This window comes from Melopsittacus undulatus, chromosome 1 (genome assembly GCF_012275295.1).
Source record: "Melopsittacus undulatus isolate bMelUnd1 chromosome 1, bMelUnd1.mat.Z, whole genome shotgun sequence".
Lineage (NCBI taxonomy): Eukaryota > Metazoa > Chordata > Aves > Psittaciformes > Psittaculidae > Melopsittacus > Melopsittacus undulatus.
Window position 1 is genome coordinate 25,421,392 of NC_047527.1, and position 21,208 is coordinate 25,442,599.

The window sequence follows — 21,208 nt, forward strand, 5'->3', positions numbered from 1 at the left end:
TTTATTTGTAACTTCTTTTCTCTCTTTTGTGCTAGAGAAGAAAGTGCAGGAAGAGCAATCAGTATTAGAATCCCATTTTGTGTTTCACTTCTTCCTGTGAAAAATCACATACACATTTCCAAAATCGAGGTTTTTTTTGTTTTTTTTTCTTTTGTACAAATTTGATTCACCTCTCACCCATTTTTTTCTCAGCCATTTGGACAGATTTAAACTGAAGCTAAGGTAATATAGTAGCTGTTAGGTGTCACAATCTTTGTTCAATTTCAGTTAAGATAAAAGAATTTTATAGTTTTATTTCCCCATCTATTTGATATGAATGAAAGCTTGTATTTCTTTTGTTTCTTCTGGTTAATGTAGCTTGGTGTGTTTGCCCTTACCTTTTTTCTCTGCATGTTTTAAGTGAACCTATTCTGGTTTTGCTCAGTTAACTTCTTTACAACATGCCCAAGTCATTCACAGTGGGAGCGCACGGATCTGTTTCTGTGTCTCCTACTGTTACTTAACAACCTCAGCAACCGAGTAAGCTGCACATCCATGCTCCTGGTCTTTGTCACTTCCCTTAAATGGAGGTTCTGAATAATTTTCTAGTACTTTCAAATACAAAACTTATTGCATGTTCACTTACAGCGGAAAGCACAAAAAACTACACGTTAAGAAACAGGGACAGTAAGGACCATTTTGATGAAGAGCATCCTCTTGTTGTGAGAATATTTTTAAAGAGTTGAAGTATCTTTATCCACCCATGTTTCTGCTCTTCCTACTGTAATATATAGCTGATGTCCTCTCTGATAACCTACTGTGGTTTTTATCCTTTCCATCTAACCTGAACACAGGCAAAAGCAAAATTTTTAATGAGTCAGTCATGAGAATGACTACATTTGATTCATCAGAGTTTACCACCTCATACCTTCTGAAGTGAGGATTTTAGTTTCTGAAAGTTTATTTCCACCTAGTCTGGTGGAAACACATTTTGTCATTATTTTGCGCAGATTGTTGGCATTGGACAGAATTATGTGCAAAACTGAGTAGCTGTAAGTCAGGGCTCATAATCACCTTTGGAAATGACCTGTTAAGTTTTTAATATGTCATTTGTATGCTGTTACTGAAGCTACTTGCTTTGTTTCAGTAATTATGAAAAAAGATAATGGGTAGGAACTCATTTGGGGACAGTTATTCTTGTTAATGGTTTAGTATTTCATACAGGTAATCCCATTTTTCCTTTTTGAAATTTTCATAATTTTGGAATTTGCCTTGGATAGTTGTTAACTGTTCAGCAGTTCTTTATTTCTTCATATTCAAGCAGTTTAAACTCTACAACTGCTGATGTGCTTTACATGTTTTATTCCAAGTAAAGAAATACATAAAGAAATACATTCTCACAGGAGATCCTAGTACAGTCACTTATGTCTCTATGCTTTTGAATTGTCTCTGCCATTGGGATTTAGCTTTCTTAATATGTATGCGGTGCCAGAAGAATGTTTATAAACATCTGTGAGACACCTCAGTATTTTTTTCCTTTATTTCTTCCCTGCTTGCTGTTTGATCTGTCTAATTGATACAGATGTGAAGAAAATACAACATTTTGTTTGGTTCTCTGGGCTTTGGTGCAGAAATATCATTCAATTTTGGTGTGGTATTTTCAGATTCATGTATCATCACATGGCTATAGTTGTGTGAGCAGGATATGGGTTTCTGTGACTGGAAGTAGTGTGCAATTGTGGACATGCTGATGTCTGATGTGTTGCTTGCTGCAGTTTCACTTCTTAAAGTATTTTATAGGGGAAGCCATCTCTACCATAACAGGATGATGATGTTGGGGGGTGGAGAGCTGTAAGGTTGGAGGAAGTGTCTGACTTGTTTGATTAGGGTAGATAGGTGACTATAGGGGGCACTGAAAATGGTCTTCTGTTGCAGCCAGTACTGCCTAGTTACTGTTTTAAGGCAGAAATAATTAAAGCCAAAATTTAGAAAGAAATACTTAATATTGTGTTTGGTGTTGTAGAAACAGAATACCATGTGCTGATGTATACATGCACAGTGTTGATACTGGAAAGAACGTTTCTTGAAGCATCTCCCTTTTGACTTTCGGAGTACCTTGCCATTTACTTTGAATTTTCCGCATGGAAAGGCTGCACAATATCGGCTCCCTCTAGTGGTTAGTTATCACCTGCAAAAATTCCCAGCCTCTGTTAGCCCAGGCATGCTCCCCGCAGCCGGCTGGTGTGTTCTCTCCATGTACCCTTTTATCCGACAGACACTCCAGCGCTGCCCGCCAACGCTGAAGGTGCATGCTGGGGCTGTTGCCACCCCATGGGGAGAACCTGCCCCTTGGAAGTCGAGAACCTTCTCAACTACCCTCTGCTCCACTGCAGAGTTTCTTTCCTCCTGTTTAATATTTTTCCCTTATAAAAATGGCTCCTCTTCTGATTAATCCACTTCTCAATGAAGCAAACTGTATTTATCCAAGTAGACTTAAAGCCAAACGTAGAGTGTTTCCATAGCATGCAGAGAGTTAAATCTGCTTTTCATAAGGTTCTTTTCATGTACAAAGATTCTTTTCATGTACAAGAAAACTTACCATATTACCAAGGGTTAAGTGCATCCACGTTGAGCATTCAAAGTTCAAATGCATCAGACTTCTTTACGTTGTCAATATTACGTTGTCAATATTTCACTTACACTTGTAGCATTGAGTGGTTTCTCTCTGATGTCTTGACTTCTCACCCTTCAGTTTCCCCTTCATTTAACACTCCCTTCCGTGTAATTGGAGACTATTTCTTTCTTAACAGTTTTCTAAAGCAGAATGTAAAAAAACCCCCACAGTAATTATTTTTATATGCAAAATAGGTAAAACTTGATTAGATATGTGTATGAGTGTGTGTACACGTACACTCACATATGCACATATATATGCACATATATAAAAGGAAGCCGCGGAAGCTGTACTGATTCACAAAGGGCAATATTAAATTGCTGTGTTAGTCTGTTTAGCTGGTTGATGAAAATGAAGTTCTAGAAATATAAAAACCCTTTTTTAATGTATTTTTTGGGGGGTGGGGGTGAAGAATACATTTAATTTTAATCTGTTGGGCATGAAATGAACCATGTTTTCTGCAACTGTCAAGCATGGCAATGCTGCTGTACCTGAAATTGTTTCAAAATTTTGCTTATATTTTCTTTGGATTCTGTAGTAATTGCTGACTGCTTTTCAATTCAGGCTTCAGCTGTATGGTGTTTTGTTGTTCTTGCGGTCTGATATTTAAAATTCAAAACAAAGGGAAGACACTTTAAAAGAAGAAAGTTTAAGTTTTATTGTGCAAGACTAAACCTGTTGTGATGCTTTACAGTCTAGAAACGTTTTGTGTAAACTGTATGTCCTGTGAGTGGTCTCATTAGTTTACCTACAGCTGTTTTCAGTATCTAGAGTTAAGCATGTTTCTGGGGCTGGGGGAGCAAGGCTAAACCAGCACCTCTTTTCCTGGGTGAGATCACCTGGTTTCACAGAATCACAGAATGGTGGAGGCTGGAAGGGACCACCAGCTGTCATCTGGTCCAAGCTCCCTGCTCAAGCAGGGTCACCAAAAGCATATTGCTCACATTTGTGCTCTTGAGTATCTCCACGGAAGGAGACTCCACCACCTCTCTGGGCAACCTGTTCCAATGCTCAGTTGCCCTCACAGTGAAGAAGCATTCCTTCATGTTCAGGTGGAACTTCCTATGGTTTAGTTTATGTCCCTTGCCTTTTGTCCAATTGTCTGGTACCACCAATAGGAGTCTGGCCCAGTCATCATGACACCCTCCCTTCAGATACTCAAACACATTGATCAGATCCCTCAGAGCCTTCTTTTCCCTAGGCCAAATTGGAGCAGCTACCTCAGCCTTTCCTTACAGTAGAGAGGCTCCAGACACGTAGTCATTCTAGTAGCCCTTTAGCTGGACTTTTTCCCAGAGCTTCATGTCTGTCTTGCACTGGGGAGCCCAGAAGGAATACAGTGCTCCAAGGGAGGCCTTACCAGGGCTGAGAGGGAGGATCCCCTCCCTCGATGTTCTAGCAGTGCTCTTTGTGATGCACCCCAGGACACCATTGCACTTGTTGGACACAAGGGCACATTTCCACTGCCTCATGGACAGCTTTTTGTCCACCAGGACCCCAGGTTCCTCTCTGCAGAGCTGTTTTCCAACAGGTCAGCCCCCAACCTGTACTGGTACATGTGTGATTCCTCCCCAGGTGCAGGATCCTGCACTTGCCTTTGTTGTATTTCAAAAGGTTCCTCTCTGCCCATTGATCCAGCCTGTCCAGATCCTTCTGAATGACACACAGCACCCTGGGGTAACAGGACAGCACTCTGGGGTTTCTTGTGCAGCGTTTCTTTGTGTGAATTCACTGGTTTCAGAAAGGGGTTTACTCTGGTTTTACATTTGTTAGTCTGATTTTCCATTGCACACACAAGTGTCTTCCTTTCGCTCTTCATTTACATGCTTATGTTATTCCATGTTAACATTTGAGTATGCATGTGATATATTAGGCCAGACACTTGATTTGAAATATGCTTTTGTTTTTGCTAATGGTATCATTTGTTTTGCTTGTGAGCTTGTCACTAAATAATGTTGCCTCATTTAAAAAAGTGTTTGAGATGGAAGGTCTGAATTTCATGTGAAGTTTCTTAGACTCTTGCCCCATTCCCACCTTTCCACTGCTGCTTTCAGGTGTGATCCAGTGCCCAAAAATAAAAGACAGTTGTGTGACATGCAGCATCAAGGAGGAGCTGACTTCTAACTAATCATGAGCATTTTCTTACATTCTGTCTAGACAGTCACTCATGTAAACACAAGATGTCTTTAATGGCATCATCCGATGATGTGAAATTATAGTCTTCCATAGTGTGCATTTCCACAAATGCAGAAGCACTGATTAGGGTAATAAATTGCTCTACTTGAAGATTATCAGTAGCGAGATAGGGGAAAAGCCTATAGTTGCATTCTTTTGTTGCTGGGAGTGTCAGTAAATAACAGTAGTAGCACATGAGTGAGGGTTTCTGAGCGAAACAGGTTTCATTATGTATTTTTCATTGGGGGATTTCATTGGTGGTCTTGGTTGGCTAAATAGAAACCCAGGAGTCAGTATGCCTGGTGACAGGGGATCAAGGATTCTCGTGTACACCAGCCATGCTGCCAGAGAAGTCTGCCTCTGGTTCTCATGAGGCAAAGGGCCTATATCTAAATGGGAATATTCATACCGTCTGATTTAGCAGCAACAGGAATTAAGAAATTAGAGGCTATAACTGTTCTTTTCACTGATTATATGGGAAATCTAGTCTACTAATTTAGCTACCTGTGTTAGATGGTAGAACCCGTGTTTGGTTCTTTTTGAGCCTAAAGGACGGACATGCCTATATGGATGTCTTTAGAAAGTGCAGACACAATAACTTTTTTGCTGGTGGAATACTTTAGTACCTAAAGTTGTACTGGAACTAAGTTATTTTAGATTATTTTGTCTAGTCTGTATTGGAGACTTCAGCTCTAGTTAAATCTAACGGAACACTGCTATCAATATTCTCTTAGGATCTCTTGAAAATGGGTATAGCTAGGCTTTATACTTTATGTTAGTGCATTAAAAAATAAGGGAATTTGTACTTATTTTGCTTCAGACTTTTTTAGTAGTGTATAGCAAACTACTGTTAATTTAGGACTGTACAAACTTCATGTTAAAGATATAAATATGCTCTGGAGATCAAGTTTGGGAATTGTAATTGGCGTTGAGAAAGAAAATATTCTTACTTCTGGTGGGAAGGACATGTGCTATGTGGGGTTGAGTATGGTAAAAGCATGTCAACAGTACCAGTTTGTTGCTAATAGCGTTTGGGTCTAACTTCATCTGTAGTTAATAGTCAAATTACTTGCAATGATGACAAGGGTAGGTCTTCCAAAGAAGATGGTACAAAAAGGAAGTAAATTATTGGTTGGGGAGCCCTTGGGAAGCTGCATCTGAAAACACCTCAGTGGTTTCCTCTGGAAGTATAGGAGAAATGAAAGGAGTGATTGCTAATGTGGAGGGGTTGTCATCTCTATAGCTCGTGGTGGGGAGGCCAGGGAGGGGGTTTGGCCAGCAGTTGCTCTGTTTGTCCTACGGTTCTTCGTGCTGGAGGTGGTGGGCAGCTCTTTTAAACTTCACTTGGGCCTCAACATAGTGAGTTAGTTTGGAGTAGCAGTAATAGTTCCTGTGATGTGAAAGACAGCCAATCAAAACATAAGGTTCTTAGTTTGGTAGCTTGTCAACAAAATGAAGTAGAAAAGATCCAGAAAACAATGTAAACAGGAAAACAGTATTTTGGTACTGATTGTGGGACTGCTTGCTTATTAACTGCATTAGTTATGCATACATAGAGGCATTTTCATGATGCTTTGTAGGATATTTAGAATAAACCTGCATTGTCTTTGCCTTTGTTACAGACCAACTGGTGTGTAGTTGCAGAACCTGTAGAACTTTGCGTTCTGGGGGTTTATGGAAACTTAAGGCAGCTGCCACACTTGGCCCTTATTGTGCTTGTCTGTTCTTGTTAAAGTATTTTATAAAACATTATGTTGGTATTAGATATAGATTTAGAATGTGTTCTTCTCCCTGTATTCTTTTGTATGTTCAAGTGATTTTACGTGGTCAATTCTGTAAAGTCAGGAAGGGAGAAGGAGAAAAGAGGCGTTTGAAAAAGGTGTAATTCTGCCAAGCATCAGTTTTTTATTATTAAAAACTGAAAGTGAATTTATGATATTTTTGAAACTGTCAAAACATGTCAAATCTTTGAGTCACAGAATGGTTTGGGTTGGAAGGGACCTTAAAGCTCATTTAGTGACATCTACAGCTTCTTTGTGCAGCCTGTTCCAGTGCTTTACCACCTTCTCAGTAAAGAACTTCTTCCCAATATCTAACTCAAAAGAAAAATGCCATTTTAAAAATTAAATTATATGGCAAGTTTCTTTCTTTCTTTCTTTCTTTCTTTCTTTCTTTCTTTCTTTCTTTCTTTCTTTCTTTCTTTCTTTCTTTCTTTCTTTCTTTCTTTCTTTCTTTCTATCTTTCTTTCTTTCTTTCTTTCTTTCTTTCTATTTCTTTCTTTCTTTCTTTCTTTCTTTCTTTCTTTCTTTCTTTCTTTCTTTCTTTCTTTCTTTCTTTCTTTCTTTCTTTCTTTCTTTCTTTCTTTCTTTCTTTCTTTCTTTTTCTTTCTTTCTTTCTTTCTTTCTATCTTTCTTTCTTCTTTCTTTCTTCTTTCTTTCTTTCTTTCTTTCTTTTCTTTCTTTCTTTCTTTCTTTCTTTTCTTTCTTTCTTTCTTTCTTTCTTTCTTTCTTTCTTTCTTTCTTCTTTCTTTCTTTCTTTCTTTCTTTCTTTCTTTCTTTCTTTCTTTCTTTCTTTCTTTCTTTCTTTCTTTCTTTCTTTCTTTCTTTCTTTCTTTCTTTCTTTCTTTCTTTCTTTCTTTCTTTTCTTTCTTTCTTTCTTTCTTTCTTTCTTTCTTTCTTTCTTTCTTTCTTTCTTTCTTTCTTTCTTTCTTTCTTTCTTTCTTTCTTTCTTTCTTTCTTTCTTTCTTTCTTTCTTTCTTTCTTTCTTTCTTTCTTTCTTTCTTTCTTTCTTTCTTTCTTTCTTTCTTTCTTTCTTTCTTTTCCTTTCCTTTCCTTTCCTTTCCTTTCCTTTCCTTTCCTTTCCTTTCCTTTCCTTTCCTTTCCTTTCCTTTCCTTTCCTTTCCTTTCCTTTCCTTTCCTTTCCTTTCCTTTCCTTTCCTTTCCTTTCCTTTCCTTTCCTTTCCTTTCCTTTCCTTTCCTTTCCTTTCCTTTCCTTTCCTTTCCTTTCCTTTCCTTTCCTTTCCTTTCCTTTCCTTTCCTTTCCTTTCCTTTCCTTTCCTTTCCTTTCCTTTCCTTTCCTTTCCTTTCCTTTCCTTTCCTTTCCTTTCCTTTCCTTTCCTTTCCCTTATCATTTTTGTCTGAATTCTGAGACTGATATAATGCCTTGCTTATTTTATAAGTCCAACTGTCTGCCTTCAGCTGCTAAGCCATGAGCATGGGACACATTGTTTTGCCAGTCAGAACCTCTCAGCCTACAGACCTGAATCAAAAGAGAGTGCTTCTGTGGGTTTAGTTTCTTTTCATGATGGTAGGACCAGACATGGATGAAGAACCTGTTGCAAAGCATTCTCTGTCATTTCACCTGATTTACTTCTAATTATAGAATAGTTAGGATTGGAAAGGACCTTAAGATCATGCAGTTCAAATTCCCCTGCCATGTGCAGGGACACCTTCACTAGACCATGTTGCGCAAAACTCCGTTCAGCCAAGCCTTGAACACTGCCAGGAGTGACTGCTTTGGGAAACCTGTTCCAGTGCCTCACCACCCTAACAGTAAAGAACTTCTTTGTGTCTAGCCTAAACTTTCCCTGTTTAAATCCAACACCCCTTGTCCTGTCACTAGAGTCCCTGATGAAGAGTCCCTCTCCAGGATCCCTGTAGGCCCCCTTCAGATACTGGAAGGCTGCTATGAGGTCTCCATGCAGCCTTCTCTTCTCCAGGCTGAACAGACCCAAGTTTCTCAGCCTGTCTTCATACAGGAGGTGCTCCAGTCCCCTGATCATCCTCGTGGCCCTCCTCTGCACTTTGTTCCAACAGTTCCATGTCCTTTTTGTGTTAAGGACACCAGAACTGTACACAATACTCCAGGTGATGTCTCACGAGAGCAGAGTAGAGGAGCAGGATCACCTCCTTTGACCTGCTGGTCACATTCCTTTTGATCCAGCCCAGGATATGGTTGGCTTTCTGGGCTGTGAGCGCACAATGTGGGCTCATGTTCATTTTCTCATCAACCAACACCCCCAAGTCCTTCTCCGCAGGGCTGTTCTGAATCTTTTCTCTGCCCGACCTGTAGCTGTTCCTGGGATTGCCCCAACCCAAGGTGCAGGACTTGGCTTGGTTGAACTTCCTGAGGTTTGCATTGTCCTACCTCTCAAGTGTGTCAGGGTCGCTCTGGATGGCATCCCTTCCCTCCAGTGTATCCACAAGGTCTTCCCACCAAAACGGGGAGACAGTAGCACAAACATCCCATTCAGCTTTTGCAAGACAGAGTAGAGATTGCATTATTCTCAAGGCTTTTTTTAGCACATCTGAAGGAAGCTCTGATAACTTGGCCTGAGATAACTTCAGTGAACTCCCATGATGCAGAATTTCTTCCAGATCCTGCATATTAGATGAGAAGAAATGGGCAAACTGAGTGTGCTGTTCATTTATCTGAAGAATAGCTGGTGATATGAACTGTTCAACTATCTGAGCAGAACCGAGATAAGACTGCAGTGAGATTGTGATTGCCTTTTGCAAAGGGGTCATCTTCAGTATGTGAGCTTCATACCCGGTGTGCTAAAGGGCACTGACATGTTACATTGTCTTGAAAACTTTGCTATGCATGTCCACTGCTTGCCCCACACACATGCTCATTCCTGGTGGATAAAGCTTGCAGGCGTAATGTTTTGTGACAAAAGACAGTGTCTGAGCTGCTTCTGATACTGCCCTTCTGCAAATCATCTAGGGAGTAAAAGTTCTCCTCTGGGGAGCTGAAAACCGGGTGATGTTTTCTTTCTTGGCCAATAATGTGACTGCATCTGGTGCTGACAGAAAGTTATGTCTGTATTACGCCTGTTTGAGATCAGTTGTTTATAGCACAAAAACAACCATTGTGTTTAGGTCCTTGTTTATTCTTTAAAAGAAGTCAAATGGCCAAGAGATGAATGAAGACTGGACTGAGATGAGTCTCAGGCATGCTTGGCTGGGAGAGGGTCTGCAGCATTGTTGTCCAAATGTCATTCAGTGCATAGGGTGGGTAGGCTTTACCATATATACAAGGGTCATATTGTATGAGGCCTTTTCAGCTAAGGCAAGACAGTGTTGTCCTGCTCTGTGTAGCGGCAGGTCTGAGAGTCAGGATTTGTGGGTGTTCACAAGCACTGCCTTGTAACAGTGCTGCATGGCTTGGCCAAATCTGAAGGAGGGGCTTCAGATTAGTGACTGTAGTGTGATAGTAATATGGATGAGAGAGCCATGTAATTTGTCCTCTTAGGTGGACTTGTGGGTTCCTGACTCCGAGTTCATGACTACTGTGACTCTGCAATTACCTGCTTGCAGATTCCTTGCTATCCCTCTCAAAATAATCAAAATTAGTCCAATGCCATCTAAGGAACCATAATTAATACGAAGTCCCACAGATTTAAATCACCCTTTGTATAAATTGGGATGGTGGAGGCAGGTTCTAATCCCGTGGGTCATATGTGGGTTTGCTCTTTCTGTGAGTTTAAAGGAAATAAGACAATGGGCTTTTTTAATTTGGCAGCTTTTATTTTTATTTTGAACATGTTGGCACAGAAGTGGTAAGTACTGTACAATCAATATAGAGCATCTTTTAAGAATCTTTCATGCCTGAATATACATCTGGAACTGTTTGCACTAACTAAAAGTAAAATAAATGCCACAGCATATTATACCATACTTTTTTTTCATTTAAAAAAGGAAATTGAAAACATACCACTCCTAGAAATGCTTGACATTGAATTGGCTATTGAAATGGTATCAGTAAAGTATTTATATATTCCATATTTTGTTCCATACATCAGCTTTCCTTGATGCGTTAGACTTGGAAGGGTGCCATGTGAGCTGAAATGTTGCCATATATGAAAGACCGCCTTGTTTAAAAATGGACTAAATCTTTTAGGGTACAGGAAGTAAAGTAAATAAGTTTGAATACATGCACATCTCTCTTTGCCCCTGCTCCTGCATGTTTTACTTTGTCTCTTCCCTGTTTGTCTTCAGAAGCTGGCTGTACATACAGTAAATATCAGTGTTCACCTAAAAGCTAAATATAGTGATAAATATAACTCCTGCCATAAAAACTGAATGAATGACAAGAACAATGTAGTTTCATGAACCAAGAAATCCACTGAAAAAAAATCATAATTTAAAGTTGGTTTTACGATGTTCTTTAATTTAAAACGAAGCAAAATACTTCTGTGGTAAAATCACAGTTCTTCACTCTGTTCTGTAAGGGAGATTCAAGAATTTATATTTCAAAATGTTTGGTGGGTTTCTTTTTTTCTTTAAATAAAAAACACATAAGCCAAAGCAAATGCAATAGATCTCTGCATACTTGAAACATATTTTCTGAATTTATTCTACGTCTCTCACTGCACCAGTGGGTTGTGTGTATGGATTAGAACTAGACCATTATTTCACCATCTATCTCCATCCTGAATTGATTGCAGCGAACACTGCAGAATGAATTGCAGATGTCTCCTTTTTCATCTGGTTTGGAGGACCTCTGTTTTCAGCCCCATTTGATCCGAACTGGGCTAAGGAGTGCAAGTCTGTCACTGTTTAGAGGGATTCAGCAGAAGAAATCTTTGCACCTGAAAGAAGTTACTCTCTCTGTATACACAGCCTGTGCTCTGAAATGTGTGTGCTGTGAGATGCTGCCTGGATGAAGCTTTCTGGTGTGTCCCTGCTTGTTCAGGATTATTGTTTGACATATCAGAGTCCAACAGGAAAAAAAAAAAGAAAAAAAAAGGAGAGCTCTGTCTGTTCAAACAGGGAGCTTGGTTTGACAGAAAAGCATAAAAATGTTTGTGAATTCAAGAAACTAAGCAATTTTAAGGCATACTTTTCCTTAAAGTTCTTCCAAATTTCAGGCAAAGTGCAGTGTATATGCTTCTGTATTATAAAACTGGAGCAAATGTACATGAAATGTTGCACAGGCAGGTTTTCACATGTAAAGGTGTTTTCCCCTTGAGGGATTCTTTCTTTGTCTCCCAAATCCTCATCTGAATGTAGGGATAGTAGGATAGCCACTGGGAGTTTGTATGGAAAATATCTATACTTAAAAACCATCATAGAATAATATGGTTTAGGGGAAACTTGGCTTGTGAATATGATTTAAATAGTGTTTTGCCTTTAGCTGTCATATCATCAAACTATCTTTCAACAATTAGAGTAAAAAGAGTTAGGTTTTGGGTTTGTTATATTTTTGGGGGTTTTGTTTGTTTGTTTTAATTAAAAATAAATAATGATTTGTAGAAGCTGGAGCTCTAGGCTAAGTATCAGACACTACAAGCTTTAGGAGTTCAGATCACAAGAGCTAGTAGCACTTTTACCAGCTTCAGCACTGCTTTGTACTCCCATCAGCACTCTATCCCCTGAGAGACCTATCTCTTGCAAACAGAGCTGCTGAGGTTCTCTGGGATTGTGGGTGGTGGGACAGCAGTGGTTGCAGAGCTACTGTGGGCAGGTGTTTCCAGCCCCATAGCTCCCATGGAGGTTTGGGAGCCATCTGTAGAGTCAGGAAACGGGTCAATAGCATCTGTAAGAGCACAATGGCTCCTGCAGGACTTTTGCTATTAAGGAGGGTGGAAAAGCGAGATGTAAGGGCTGTTCTGGGTGGTGTGTTGGTGGTGCTGTCTTCCAAGAACGTGGAAGAGCTTTACATTTTGCATTGTACTACTTCAAAAGCCCTCTCCCCACCCATCCAAGGAGAGTGTGCTCTGACAAGATAATCTTGTACCCTGGTTAGAAGTGTTTTGAGGTGTGCTTGAAAGGAGCCTTATATCTCATTACAGAAGGCAGACCTGGGGAACTTACAGACAACCAGAGATAAATCTTCCTGCCCTGCAATTGTATAGTAGCAGAGTGTGGTTTGGGGCTTTACAGGGTGGGGAGAACGGTTAAACAGAGGTAAGGGGCTGTAGAGTTTGGGGTTTTATTTTTACCCCTCAGAAGTCCAAAGGAAGGTGTAATTGAGAAAGTCAAACCTAATGTCATTAGATTTGTATGAGAAGTACAGGATAATTTCAGCAATCTGCAAATGGAGCAGCAGACACTGTTCGAGGAAGCAGAAATCAGTTGGATCACAGTAGAATGGCAGTCTGAAACTAGAGGGCAAAACCAACACACTAATTCCCACTACGGTGTTCAATTTAAGTAACAAAACATTGCCAGCTTTTTGGGAAAGGCTCCCCCCTCCAATCCCAACTTTGAAATGTAGCAAAGGGAGGGGAGCAGGAACTTTGTGGTTGGTTACAGACTTGGGATCGCTTTTAGTTATCAACAGCTGAACTGGAGGATACAGGCTGTGCCTGCTCGCTGCGAGCAGACTGTTAGAGGAGCTTGATTTCTCTCACTCCTTCTTCCACCCACCTCCATCTCCTCTGTGCCTGTGTCTGCGCTCCCACATGCTTCAAATCTGTGTACCTGGACTGCCTTCCTTAACAGTTCAATGTGAGTGTTAGCAGAATGAAAACCAGATGGACCAGCAGTTCCCACTGTTATCTCCCCACCAGCTCTGGCAAGCCTCCCTTTCTCTCTCCTTTCTTGGCATGGCAGAAATATTTGCCTTTATTTAGGAGGGCTTGGGCTCACTGCTGTGCCTCTTTCCCTCTGTTGCAACATGAGCTGAAAGCTATTTATTCCCTTGTTGCTGAGGTTGGTTGAGGTGAGTGGAAGATGAATTCGGCTATTAAGGAAGCAATTAACATTTCAAGATGAGTTTTCATAGTTCTTTATATTAAATGAATGACTTGTTAAGGATTTAGATTTAACTGTTTTAATGTAATGATATAGAAAGGAAATTTGTATAGAATATGTTTAAAAACTTGCTTTTGTTTTCCAGCATGTAATAATTTACTGTTGCTTGATCTGCAAATCAAATCTCACCTGTGTAGCAGCCTTAATATTTAAGCTAATAATTTTGGATACTGTCCCCTACACAGCTGAGGTTTACTAACCATAGATCCACACTAGAGATCCTGTAGTACTGTATCTGTGTTACCCTCATTCCGTTCTGGGAGTGTTTCACTGCTCATCTTCCCCAAACTTTCCTCTAAATTCTACATTAAATTACTCCGTTTAACTAAGAACTGAAGTGTCCTCTGTAGGCACTTCGACAAAGGATGAAGATGGCTTTCATAATTGCAGTACCTGACACACTATACCTCTGAGACTTACTTCCTCACTTTCCTCAGTTTCAGGCAGCTAAATATTGATACCTATTATGTGTTGTTAATTTCTGTGGCAGGGTGTTGTTTTTTTTGTTTGTTTGTTTGTTTGTTTTTTAAATTTCTGATAAGTGAGTATTCTGATAATTAAATGTTTTGAGGCTATTTTAAACATACCCTTCCTTTGTTAAATGTGTGCATTACATTTTGTTTCTCTTAATGTGTCTCAGGGCAAATTTTAGATAAGATTGTTTAGTTGAAGTTTGTATGTTGTTAGTAAGAACAAGAAGCACGTCACAAAGTGGAGTGATAGAATTTATAGCATATGGCGGGCTTTGCCATTGTCTTGAATTAAAACCCACAGACTTATGTGCTTGCTCATTAGCAGCGATACTTCCTTGCTTTGCAAAACAGTTTAATGTAATTCAGAAAGACTTGTGTAGGACAGTGTCTAAAATGAATAACCCTGATCCCCCAAGAAAGGATGGAAGAATTTAACTGAATTCTCATTAAAACCTAAACTTGATCTTACTCATCTTTACTCACAATGGCTTACTGAACACCTGGCAGGAGTAAGGAAGCCTTAATTTTGCTTTCAATTGGTAAATGTTGTCATATTTTGCCCATTCTTGATAAATGAAACATAAAGGTTTGGGTGAGATTTTTATAAAAATTCTAACATAGAGGTGACCATAAAGGTGTTGGCAAAAGAAGATACTTCTATAGCTTCCATATCAAATATCTTCCACCTCAAGATCTTTAGTTGCAAGAGAACTGTTAGGTTTTCTGCCTCCCCCTCATTGTTTTGTTTTCCTGGGAGGTATGTTTCTGTTTGCAGGTTTTGAACATAAAAGTTGTTCTCAGTGTGTGATGGTGCAAACTTAGATGCTTTAAAAAAACCTCAGGGGTATGTATGTGATGACTGACATACCATTTTGGCGTCTTGTGTTTATTTTTCTGGTGTATGTAAGAATATCCAGGGGCAGGGTAGTAAAGTGATCCAGGAGGCACGCGGTATTTAACATAAGTATCTCTCCATGATTACAAAGAGAAGTGATGGAGAGGGTAGCAGGTGTTACCAAGAAGAGACATGGAGAGAGCTGGCTTCAACCAATATCCCACCCAACATCTCATCTGTACTAGAGAGCTTCAGGTTTTTATTCTTGAAGAGTTGTCGTAAGGGGATTTATTACCTTCCTGTCTCTTCATCTGTTTTTTCCTCCTGGCTAACATGAGAGCCTTGAATGGAGGTGGCATTATTGCAGCTCCAGGAGTGCTTGAGAGGTAGCATCTGCATATGCTAGAAATGAAAACAGAAGACAATGCAGCACCGCTACAAATGAGGTCTTGCCATCTGTGTTACACCTTTTTAAGTAAGGTTTAGATGATGTAATTTGGGAAGAGCACATTGCAGTAGATAATCAGGTGTAATCTCTTGCAGCAGATGCTGAAATGGCTCACTTTTTGCATTAGCTTTTAATTTTTTGTCAGAGGGGGTATGCTTGGGGGAATAAACCAGTGTGTTCCTGTGGTGTGTGTTGCAGATCGCACTGAGAAGCATTCCACAATGCCAGACTCACCTGTGGATGTGAAGACACAATCCAGGCTGACGCCTCCAGCCATGCCACCTCCTCCCACTACCCAAGGAGCTCCAAGAACCAGTTCATTCACGCCCACAACATGTAATTAGACTTATTTTTCTTCCTTTTCTTTCATATTCTTTCTATTCTCTATGTAAGAAAGCAAAATAGGTGAAGGGAAATGTGCATGATGTGGTGGGAACAGCATTTAGTTATACTGCAATAAAGTAATTAAGCAAAACTAAGATTGTAACAGGTTAATGCATCTTGAAGGTATTCAGCTCAGAGTTGTGTTATTTTGTTGATAACTTGGCCACAGTGTTAAAGAGAAGTGAGCAATGCTTTCCCATGTAGTTAATGCTCAGGTCAGTCCTTCTGTGAAAAGTACAGAAACCCTTCTCTTTTATGCCATTCTGTTGTTTAAAGGACCCTTTTACTTTCTTTATAGAAACTTTGGGGGGGTCCACTTATGTTTTTAAAGTAGAGAATAATGACAAAAAAAAACTTCATCCCACTTATGATTGAAGAATTCTGATTTAAGTGCTATATGATGTCTAGTTAATATTGATATAAACCCCCAAATAAAGGCCTTTTATTGTTTTATCTAGAGATTTCTAATCTGTGACCACTTTACTTGGGCCTGCATCTCTGTCTCATTGATGTAAACACACAAGAAATTCAACTAGTCTTGATGGAATTACTCTGCATTCATATCAGTGTAACTGAGATCTGAATCTGGCATGTTGTCTGGACTATTCTTTTCACAGCCATGAAATGATCCACATTTCTCTTACCAAGATTTAGCTGCAAATTTTTTGGTCTCTTTTATACTGCCTTGTAATAGTATAAACATGAGAATGTGTTTACATTTCACATTTTAAATAAAACATTTTTAGAACCGTAGAATACATATGCCTAAACAGAATGAAGGCAGCATCTTCTATTTGTCTTGCCTATGTCTGTTTAGTCCTTTTCTGTCTGCTAAATGCCTTATTTAAAATTCACCTCTATGCAGAAGTCCAGCTGGAGGCCCTTGTACTACTTCTCTCAGGGAACCCTGTCCTAACGATTTACATCCAACTTAAAAACTGAGGAAGATTTGTGCCAGCTATTTGTGTAAACTCAAATTTAACCCAGTGACCCTGATCCTGCATAGATTTGTCTGTTTTGCTTAACCTACAGCACCTGAATCATCCTAGGAGCTGCTCTGGTCTAAAGTTACAATTGTTTCTAGGTTTTTGCATGGTGGGTTTCTTAGAGATTAAGCTTTCAAATGTGATGCACTTTGCATCAAGGTTCAGGGTTATCTTTGGCAGTCATAAAAGGAATAGGGCAATGCTCTTCTTTAATAACTTTTATAATCCTCACTGTAACACAAGATTTCTGGATGTTTATGATTGGATTCTGCACTTTGAAAAGGTGTGTGAACCATGGCTGGATTTTTGGGGCTGTTTATATAAAGACTATCTAAAAAAGTCTAGTTTTAATTGCTTTTTTTTTTTTTTTTACCATGTCAGATTTTGGAGTCTGTCTTTAGTGGTTCCAGCTTGTACAGCAAATAGTACTTCTGTTGGAGTATCTGTTATGTTTATTATTGCTACAGTGGGAATGCCTGTAGGCCAGGAAGATCATACTTGTTTTCTGGTCAAGAATATGCTTATTTTCTTTGATTTAGACTATTAAAAACTCTTGACATATTCTAGTTTGAAATTTTAAATACTAAATTCTGTTTTATTAATCATGTGGTTTTGTTTGAGAAATTATGTAGATCTTTGCCAGTTGGCAAGTTCAGACGTTACAAAGAAGGAGAGAAAATTACTAATATGTAGTGGGCTATTAAAAAAAAAAAGTTCTAGAGAAGCAGCATTTGGGGAGTATGTCTTTATTTCTTTCGCTGTGGGAGAAATTTTACCTTCCTTTCTCCTCATATCTATCCAAGGTAACGAACTCTACTGTTCTGTGCTTTCTTGATGATAGCCCCAAGACTCTCTGCTGAGAGCAGCCCCTTACCCATGACTGAGTTGTTGGGTGCTGTCAGGCTAGAGGACACAGTCTTATTCTTCCCAATCCTCATTTACTAAGCTCATGATATGATGACTTTGGGCTATGCAGGTTCCTTGCAGTCACAATGTATTTGTTTACTCAGGTACCTCACTGTACGGCAGCACATGGAGCTACACGTGAAGCTGAACTTGCTGAGACCAGCTTCTTTCTAGTTTGTCCACTTGTTCTTCTAGCCCATGCAGCTAGAATAGGTAACCAAAAACTAGAATAAAACACAAGCAGAAACTAGATATCTATAGAAATAGATAGCGTTTCCTGTGGTGCTTCAGAAGGGAATTTCAGTCACTAGTACAAAAGCTCCTTCAAAAGTATTGCAGTAGTGGTTTAATCTGGTAGTAGGGTAGTGATCTTAATCTAGTAATAGGTGTGCACCCTCAAAAGGGGCTTGCCATCTAACAATAAAGATGGCTGATAAAGAAAGTGACAAAAATTGGGATGTGTGGCTTCAGAGATGCTGGTTGTTAAGCAACATTGAGTTGTTTAAGTTGCTAGCTTGTCATGGTTATGCTTTAAATAGGAAGCAATTTAGGCTTACTTCTATGCATTTATAGTAGACAAATTCCTGATTTTTAATGTTTTTCTGGGATGGGTTCTGAGTGAGTTCTCAAAAAGAAATTTGCCAATTTCTCTAGGGCAGTGGCTGCTGAGTGTGGTGCTGGTTGCTGCTGGATGCAGTCATGTGCTGTGTGCCCATTCGCTGTGATTTTGGCGAGTCAGACTCAAACAACTCAACAGAGTTTGTTTGACTGTTGCCGTTCCAAGTAGCCTGGGTGGAAAAGGATGTCCTCAGTCTGATTCTCTGCTCTCTTCTGGAGTGTGGATGAGAATCAAACTGAAATGGCTGCCAAAAACTGTCTGTTGTCTTCAGAATGTCTGCATGAATCTCACTGCCATAAATTTTGAACACTTAGTACTTCAAACAGTTGTTCTCACAGCAACCTTGCAACAGGAGCGGAACGCTTTCTTATCCTTTTAGAGGTACAGTATTGGCACATGAAAACTGAGTGATTTGCTCATGGTCTTTGAGAAGTCTTCAGAAGTCTAGTTTCATGCTCTAGCTGCAAGGCTTCAGGCCACAGTGAGCATGGCACCATTTGTACCTGCACAAACAACTTTGTGTGCTCCATATGTTAGCAGCTAGAAATCTGTATCCGAAAAAAATAACCTTCTCATTGGGTGGTGTAAGGTTAAAACGTGAAAGTCCTGTTTTATAAACACAGCTGTCAGTTGTGTGTACAAAACACAAGTAAAAATATTCAGAGATAAACTGAGGCTTCATGAAATATGTCTGCACATTTTTTTCTACCCCAAGGAGGAGATTTTTGGCTTCAGTCATACATGCTCTCATGCTCTTTCCATTTCCCTCCTTCTCTTTTTAAAACCCTCTGACAAAAGGGAGATATTCAAATGATGCTTTCCAGGTGCAGGAGCATTTTGATGGAGGTGTGTGAGGGGCAGCTGCTGTTACTTCCAATCCATACATGGTTCAGTACCAGCTACTGGGAAAGAAATATAAACTGTGGAGTGTTGTTCTGTCAAAAGGCTAATTATCTTCGATTGTGCAACTTAATTAATTTTGAGGACAAGCACAGAAAACATAAGCTGATGGATTTCCCTCTCTGTCTTTTCTCTCTTTTCTCACATCCCTCTCTATTTTATCCTCCCTTCTCTTTTTCTTTCAGTAACCAATGGCACTAGCCATTCACCAACAGCATTAAATGGAGCTCCATCTCCTCCTAATGGCTTTAGCAATGGGCCATCCTCTTCTTCTTCCTCTTCTCTGGCTAACCAGCAGTTACCGCCAGCTTGTGGAGCTAGGCAACTCAGCAAACTGAAGAGATTTCTTACAACCTTACAGCAGTTTGGCAATGACATTTCACCAGAGATTGGGGAGAGAGTGCGTACCCTTGTGCTAGGACTTGTGGTAAGCAAACAACTAATGATACACTAATTGTGATATTTTTTGTTCCTTTTCTCTCTTTATGCTTGACATGTTTATTATATAAAAGAGTGGGTCATAAACGCTGCATATATCATACTCTCAGGATACAAAACGTGAGAATGAAGCACTGGCTCTTGCTCCTGGAGCTAACTTGTAACTTGTCTATCTTCCCATAAGTGACAGCTATTTCCAGTCAGATATAGACTTGACTTTTTTTTGCCAGTATATATTCTGTTGTAATGGTGTGAAAGGGTTTTCATTCTATACTGCCAACACCCCTAATATAGACATCCTTGAAATATATAATGTAGTAAAATATGGTTTGTCTTGCCTTCCTTAGTTGGCTGGGAAAAGGAGAGTACCCTACATATGCAATGGCAGAATACTGGTTAAAAAGATGAATAAGCTGAATATATGTTTGGATTGTGGTTACAGAGTGGAAAACCTTTTCTCAGTATTCATTGAACCCAACAAGGAGGGACCTGACGGTGCATTACTGCTACTTAAGTCACCCTATCTATAAGGTTATCTCTACATGATTGTATGGCTGAATGAAAATGTCAGCTTTTTCTTACCTACTCTGTCAATTTGGGCTGCTGTTTTACAGGCAAATTGTTGTGAATCTGGCCCAGGATTCTTTCTATTCCCAGAAAAGTCCTCTCTCCGCCAGACGTTGTTGTCTCCCATGTATCTTGCCCAGAAGTAATTGGACATACCAGGAAAAATGATGTTGTGGTGCTCTAATTTACATATGTTCTGAGCCACTACAGTTGCCACTGACTTCATTTAGAGCAAAGACTGCCAGTGCTGTTGAGTACTAGGGCTCAGGTGTTCTTCACTTGTATCTTCACAAAACCTGTGCAGCAGCAGTGGGTACCCCTTCACTTGAGTCGGTGTCAAAAGGTTTAATGTAGGCAGTGTAACTTCAGTAAGTCCTACTCTCCATTTGTCTCCATACCCAAAATGCCTCTTTAATGTGGTTTGGCTTTTCACATGGTTCTCTCTAAGGGGAACTAGTAAAGAAACTAATGGTGGCTTTAGGAGATCTACTTGCCCTTAATTTTCAGATCAAAAGTGCTTGCCCACTGTTAATTACAGTTGATTTCTACTTTCATTTGAGCTCTGAGGAGCAAATTGGCATCTTTTCCTTGGGAATGTCCACATATCATGTTATTCCCTTGGTCAACCCTATGAAGCATGTGATCTTCATGGTTATGCCCTCAGCTTCAAAGTAATGACTTTCCTACATAGCCTAGAACATTATAAACAATTCTCTTCATAAGTACAAGAGGCAAATTGTAGTTTTCCTCCTCAAACAACAAGAAATGTGCCTTTAAAAGTGTAATTTTTTCATGTGTGCATGCTAATTACCACTTCTGCACTGATAACAAAATTACAAGAGGCTTCAATAAAAAAATAGTTGGGAAAAGCAGCTTTAACTGATGTTTGAAATGCAAAAGCATTTCCATGCCTAGCACCTGAGAGCTTAAACTACTCTAAGCAACAGGTGCTGAATGGCTGAAATACTGGTGATTTCCTTTGAGTATTTTAATAAGGTAATAATTTAATATGTGGCATGTTTTTCTTTATCCTCTTACCAGTATCAAGAACAAGTTATTAAGCAG

The 21,208-nt window shown here is 39.5% G+C and overlaps 1 protein-coding gene across 1 annotated transcript in view; it reads left to right on the forward strand.

Annotated features, from left to right (window-relative positions):
• Nucleotides 1-21,208, forward strand: part of RUNX1T1 (RUNX1 partner transcriptional co-repressor 1) — a 120,895-nt gene that overhangs the window by 52,799 nt on the left and 46,888 nt on the right. Inside the window, exons 2-3 of the mRNA XM_031050551.2 lie at nucleotides 15,542-15,679; nucleotides 19,324-19,565. Coding sequence (XP_030906411.1) covers nucleotides 15,542-15,679; nucleotides 19,324-19,565 — 380 coding nt within the window. The remainder of the gene's footprint in view (nucleotides 1-15,541; nucleotides 15,680-19,323; nucleotides 19,566-21,208) is intronic.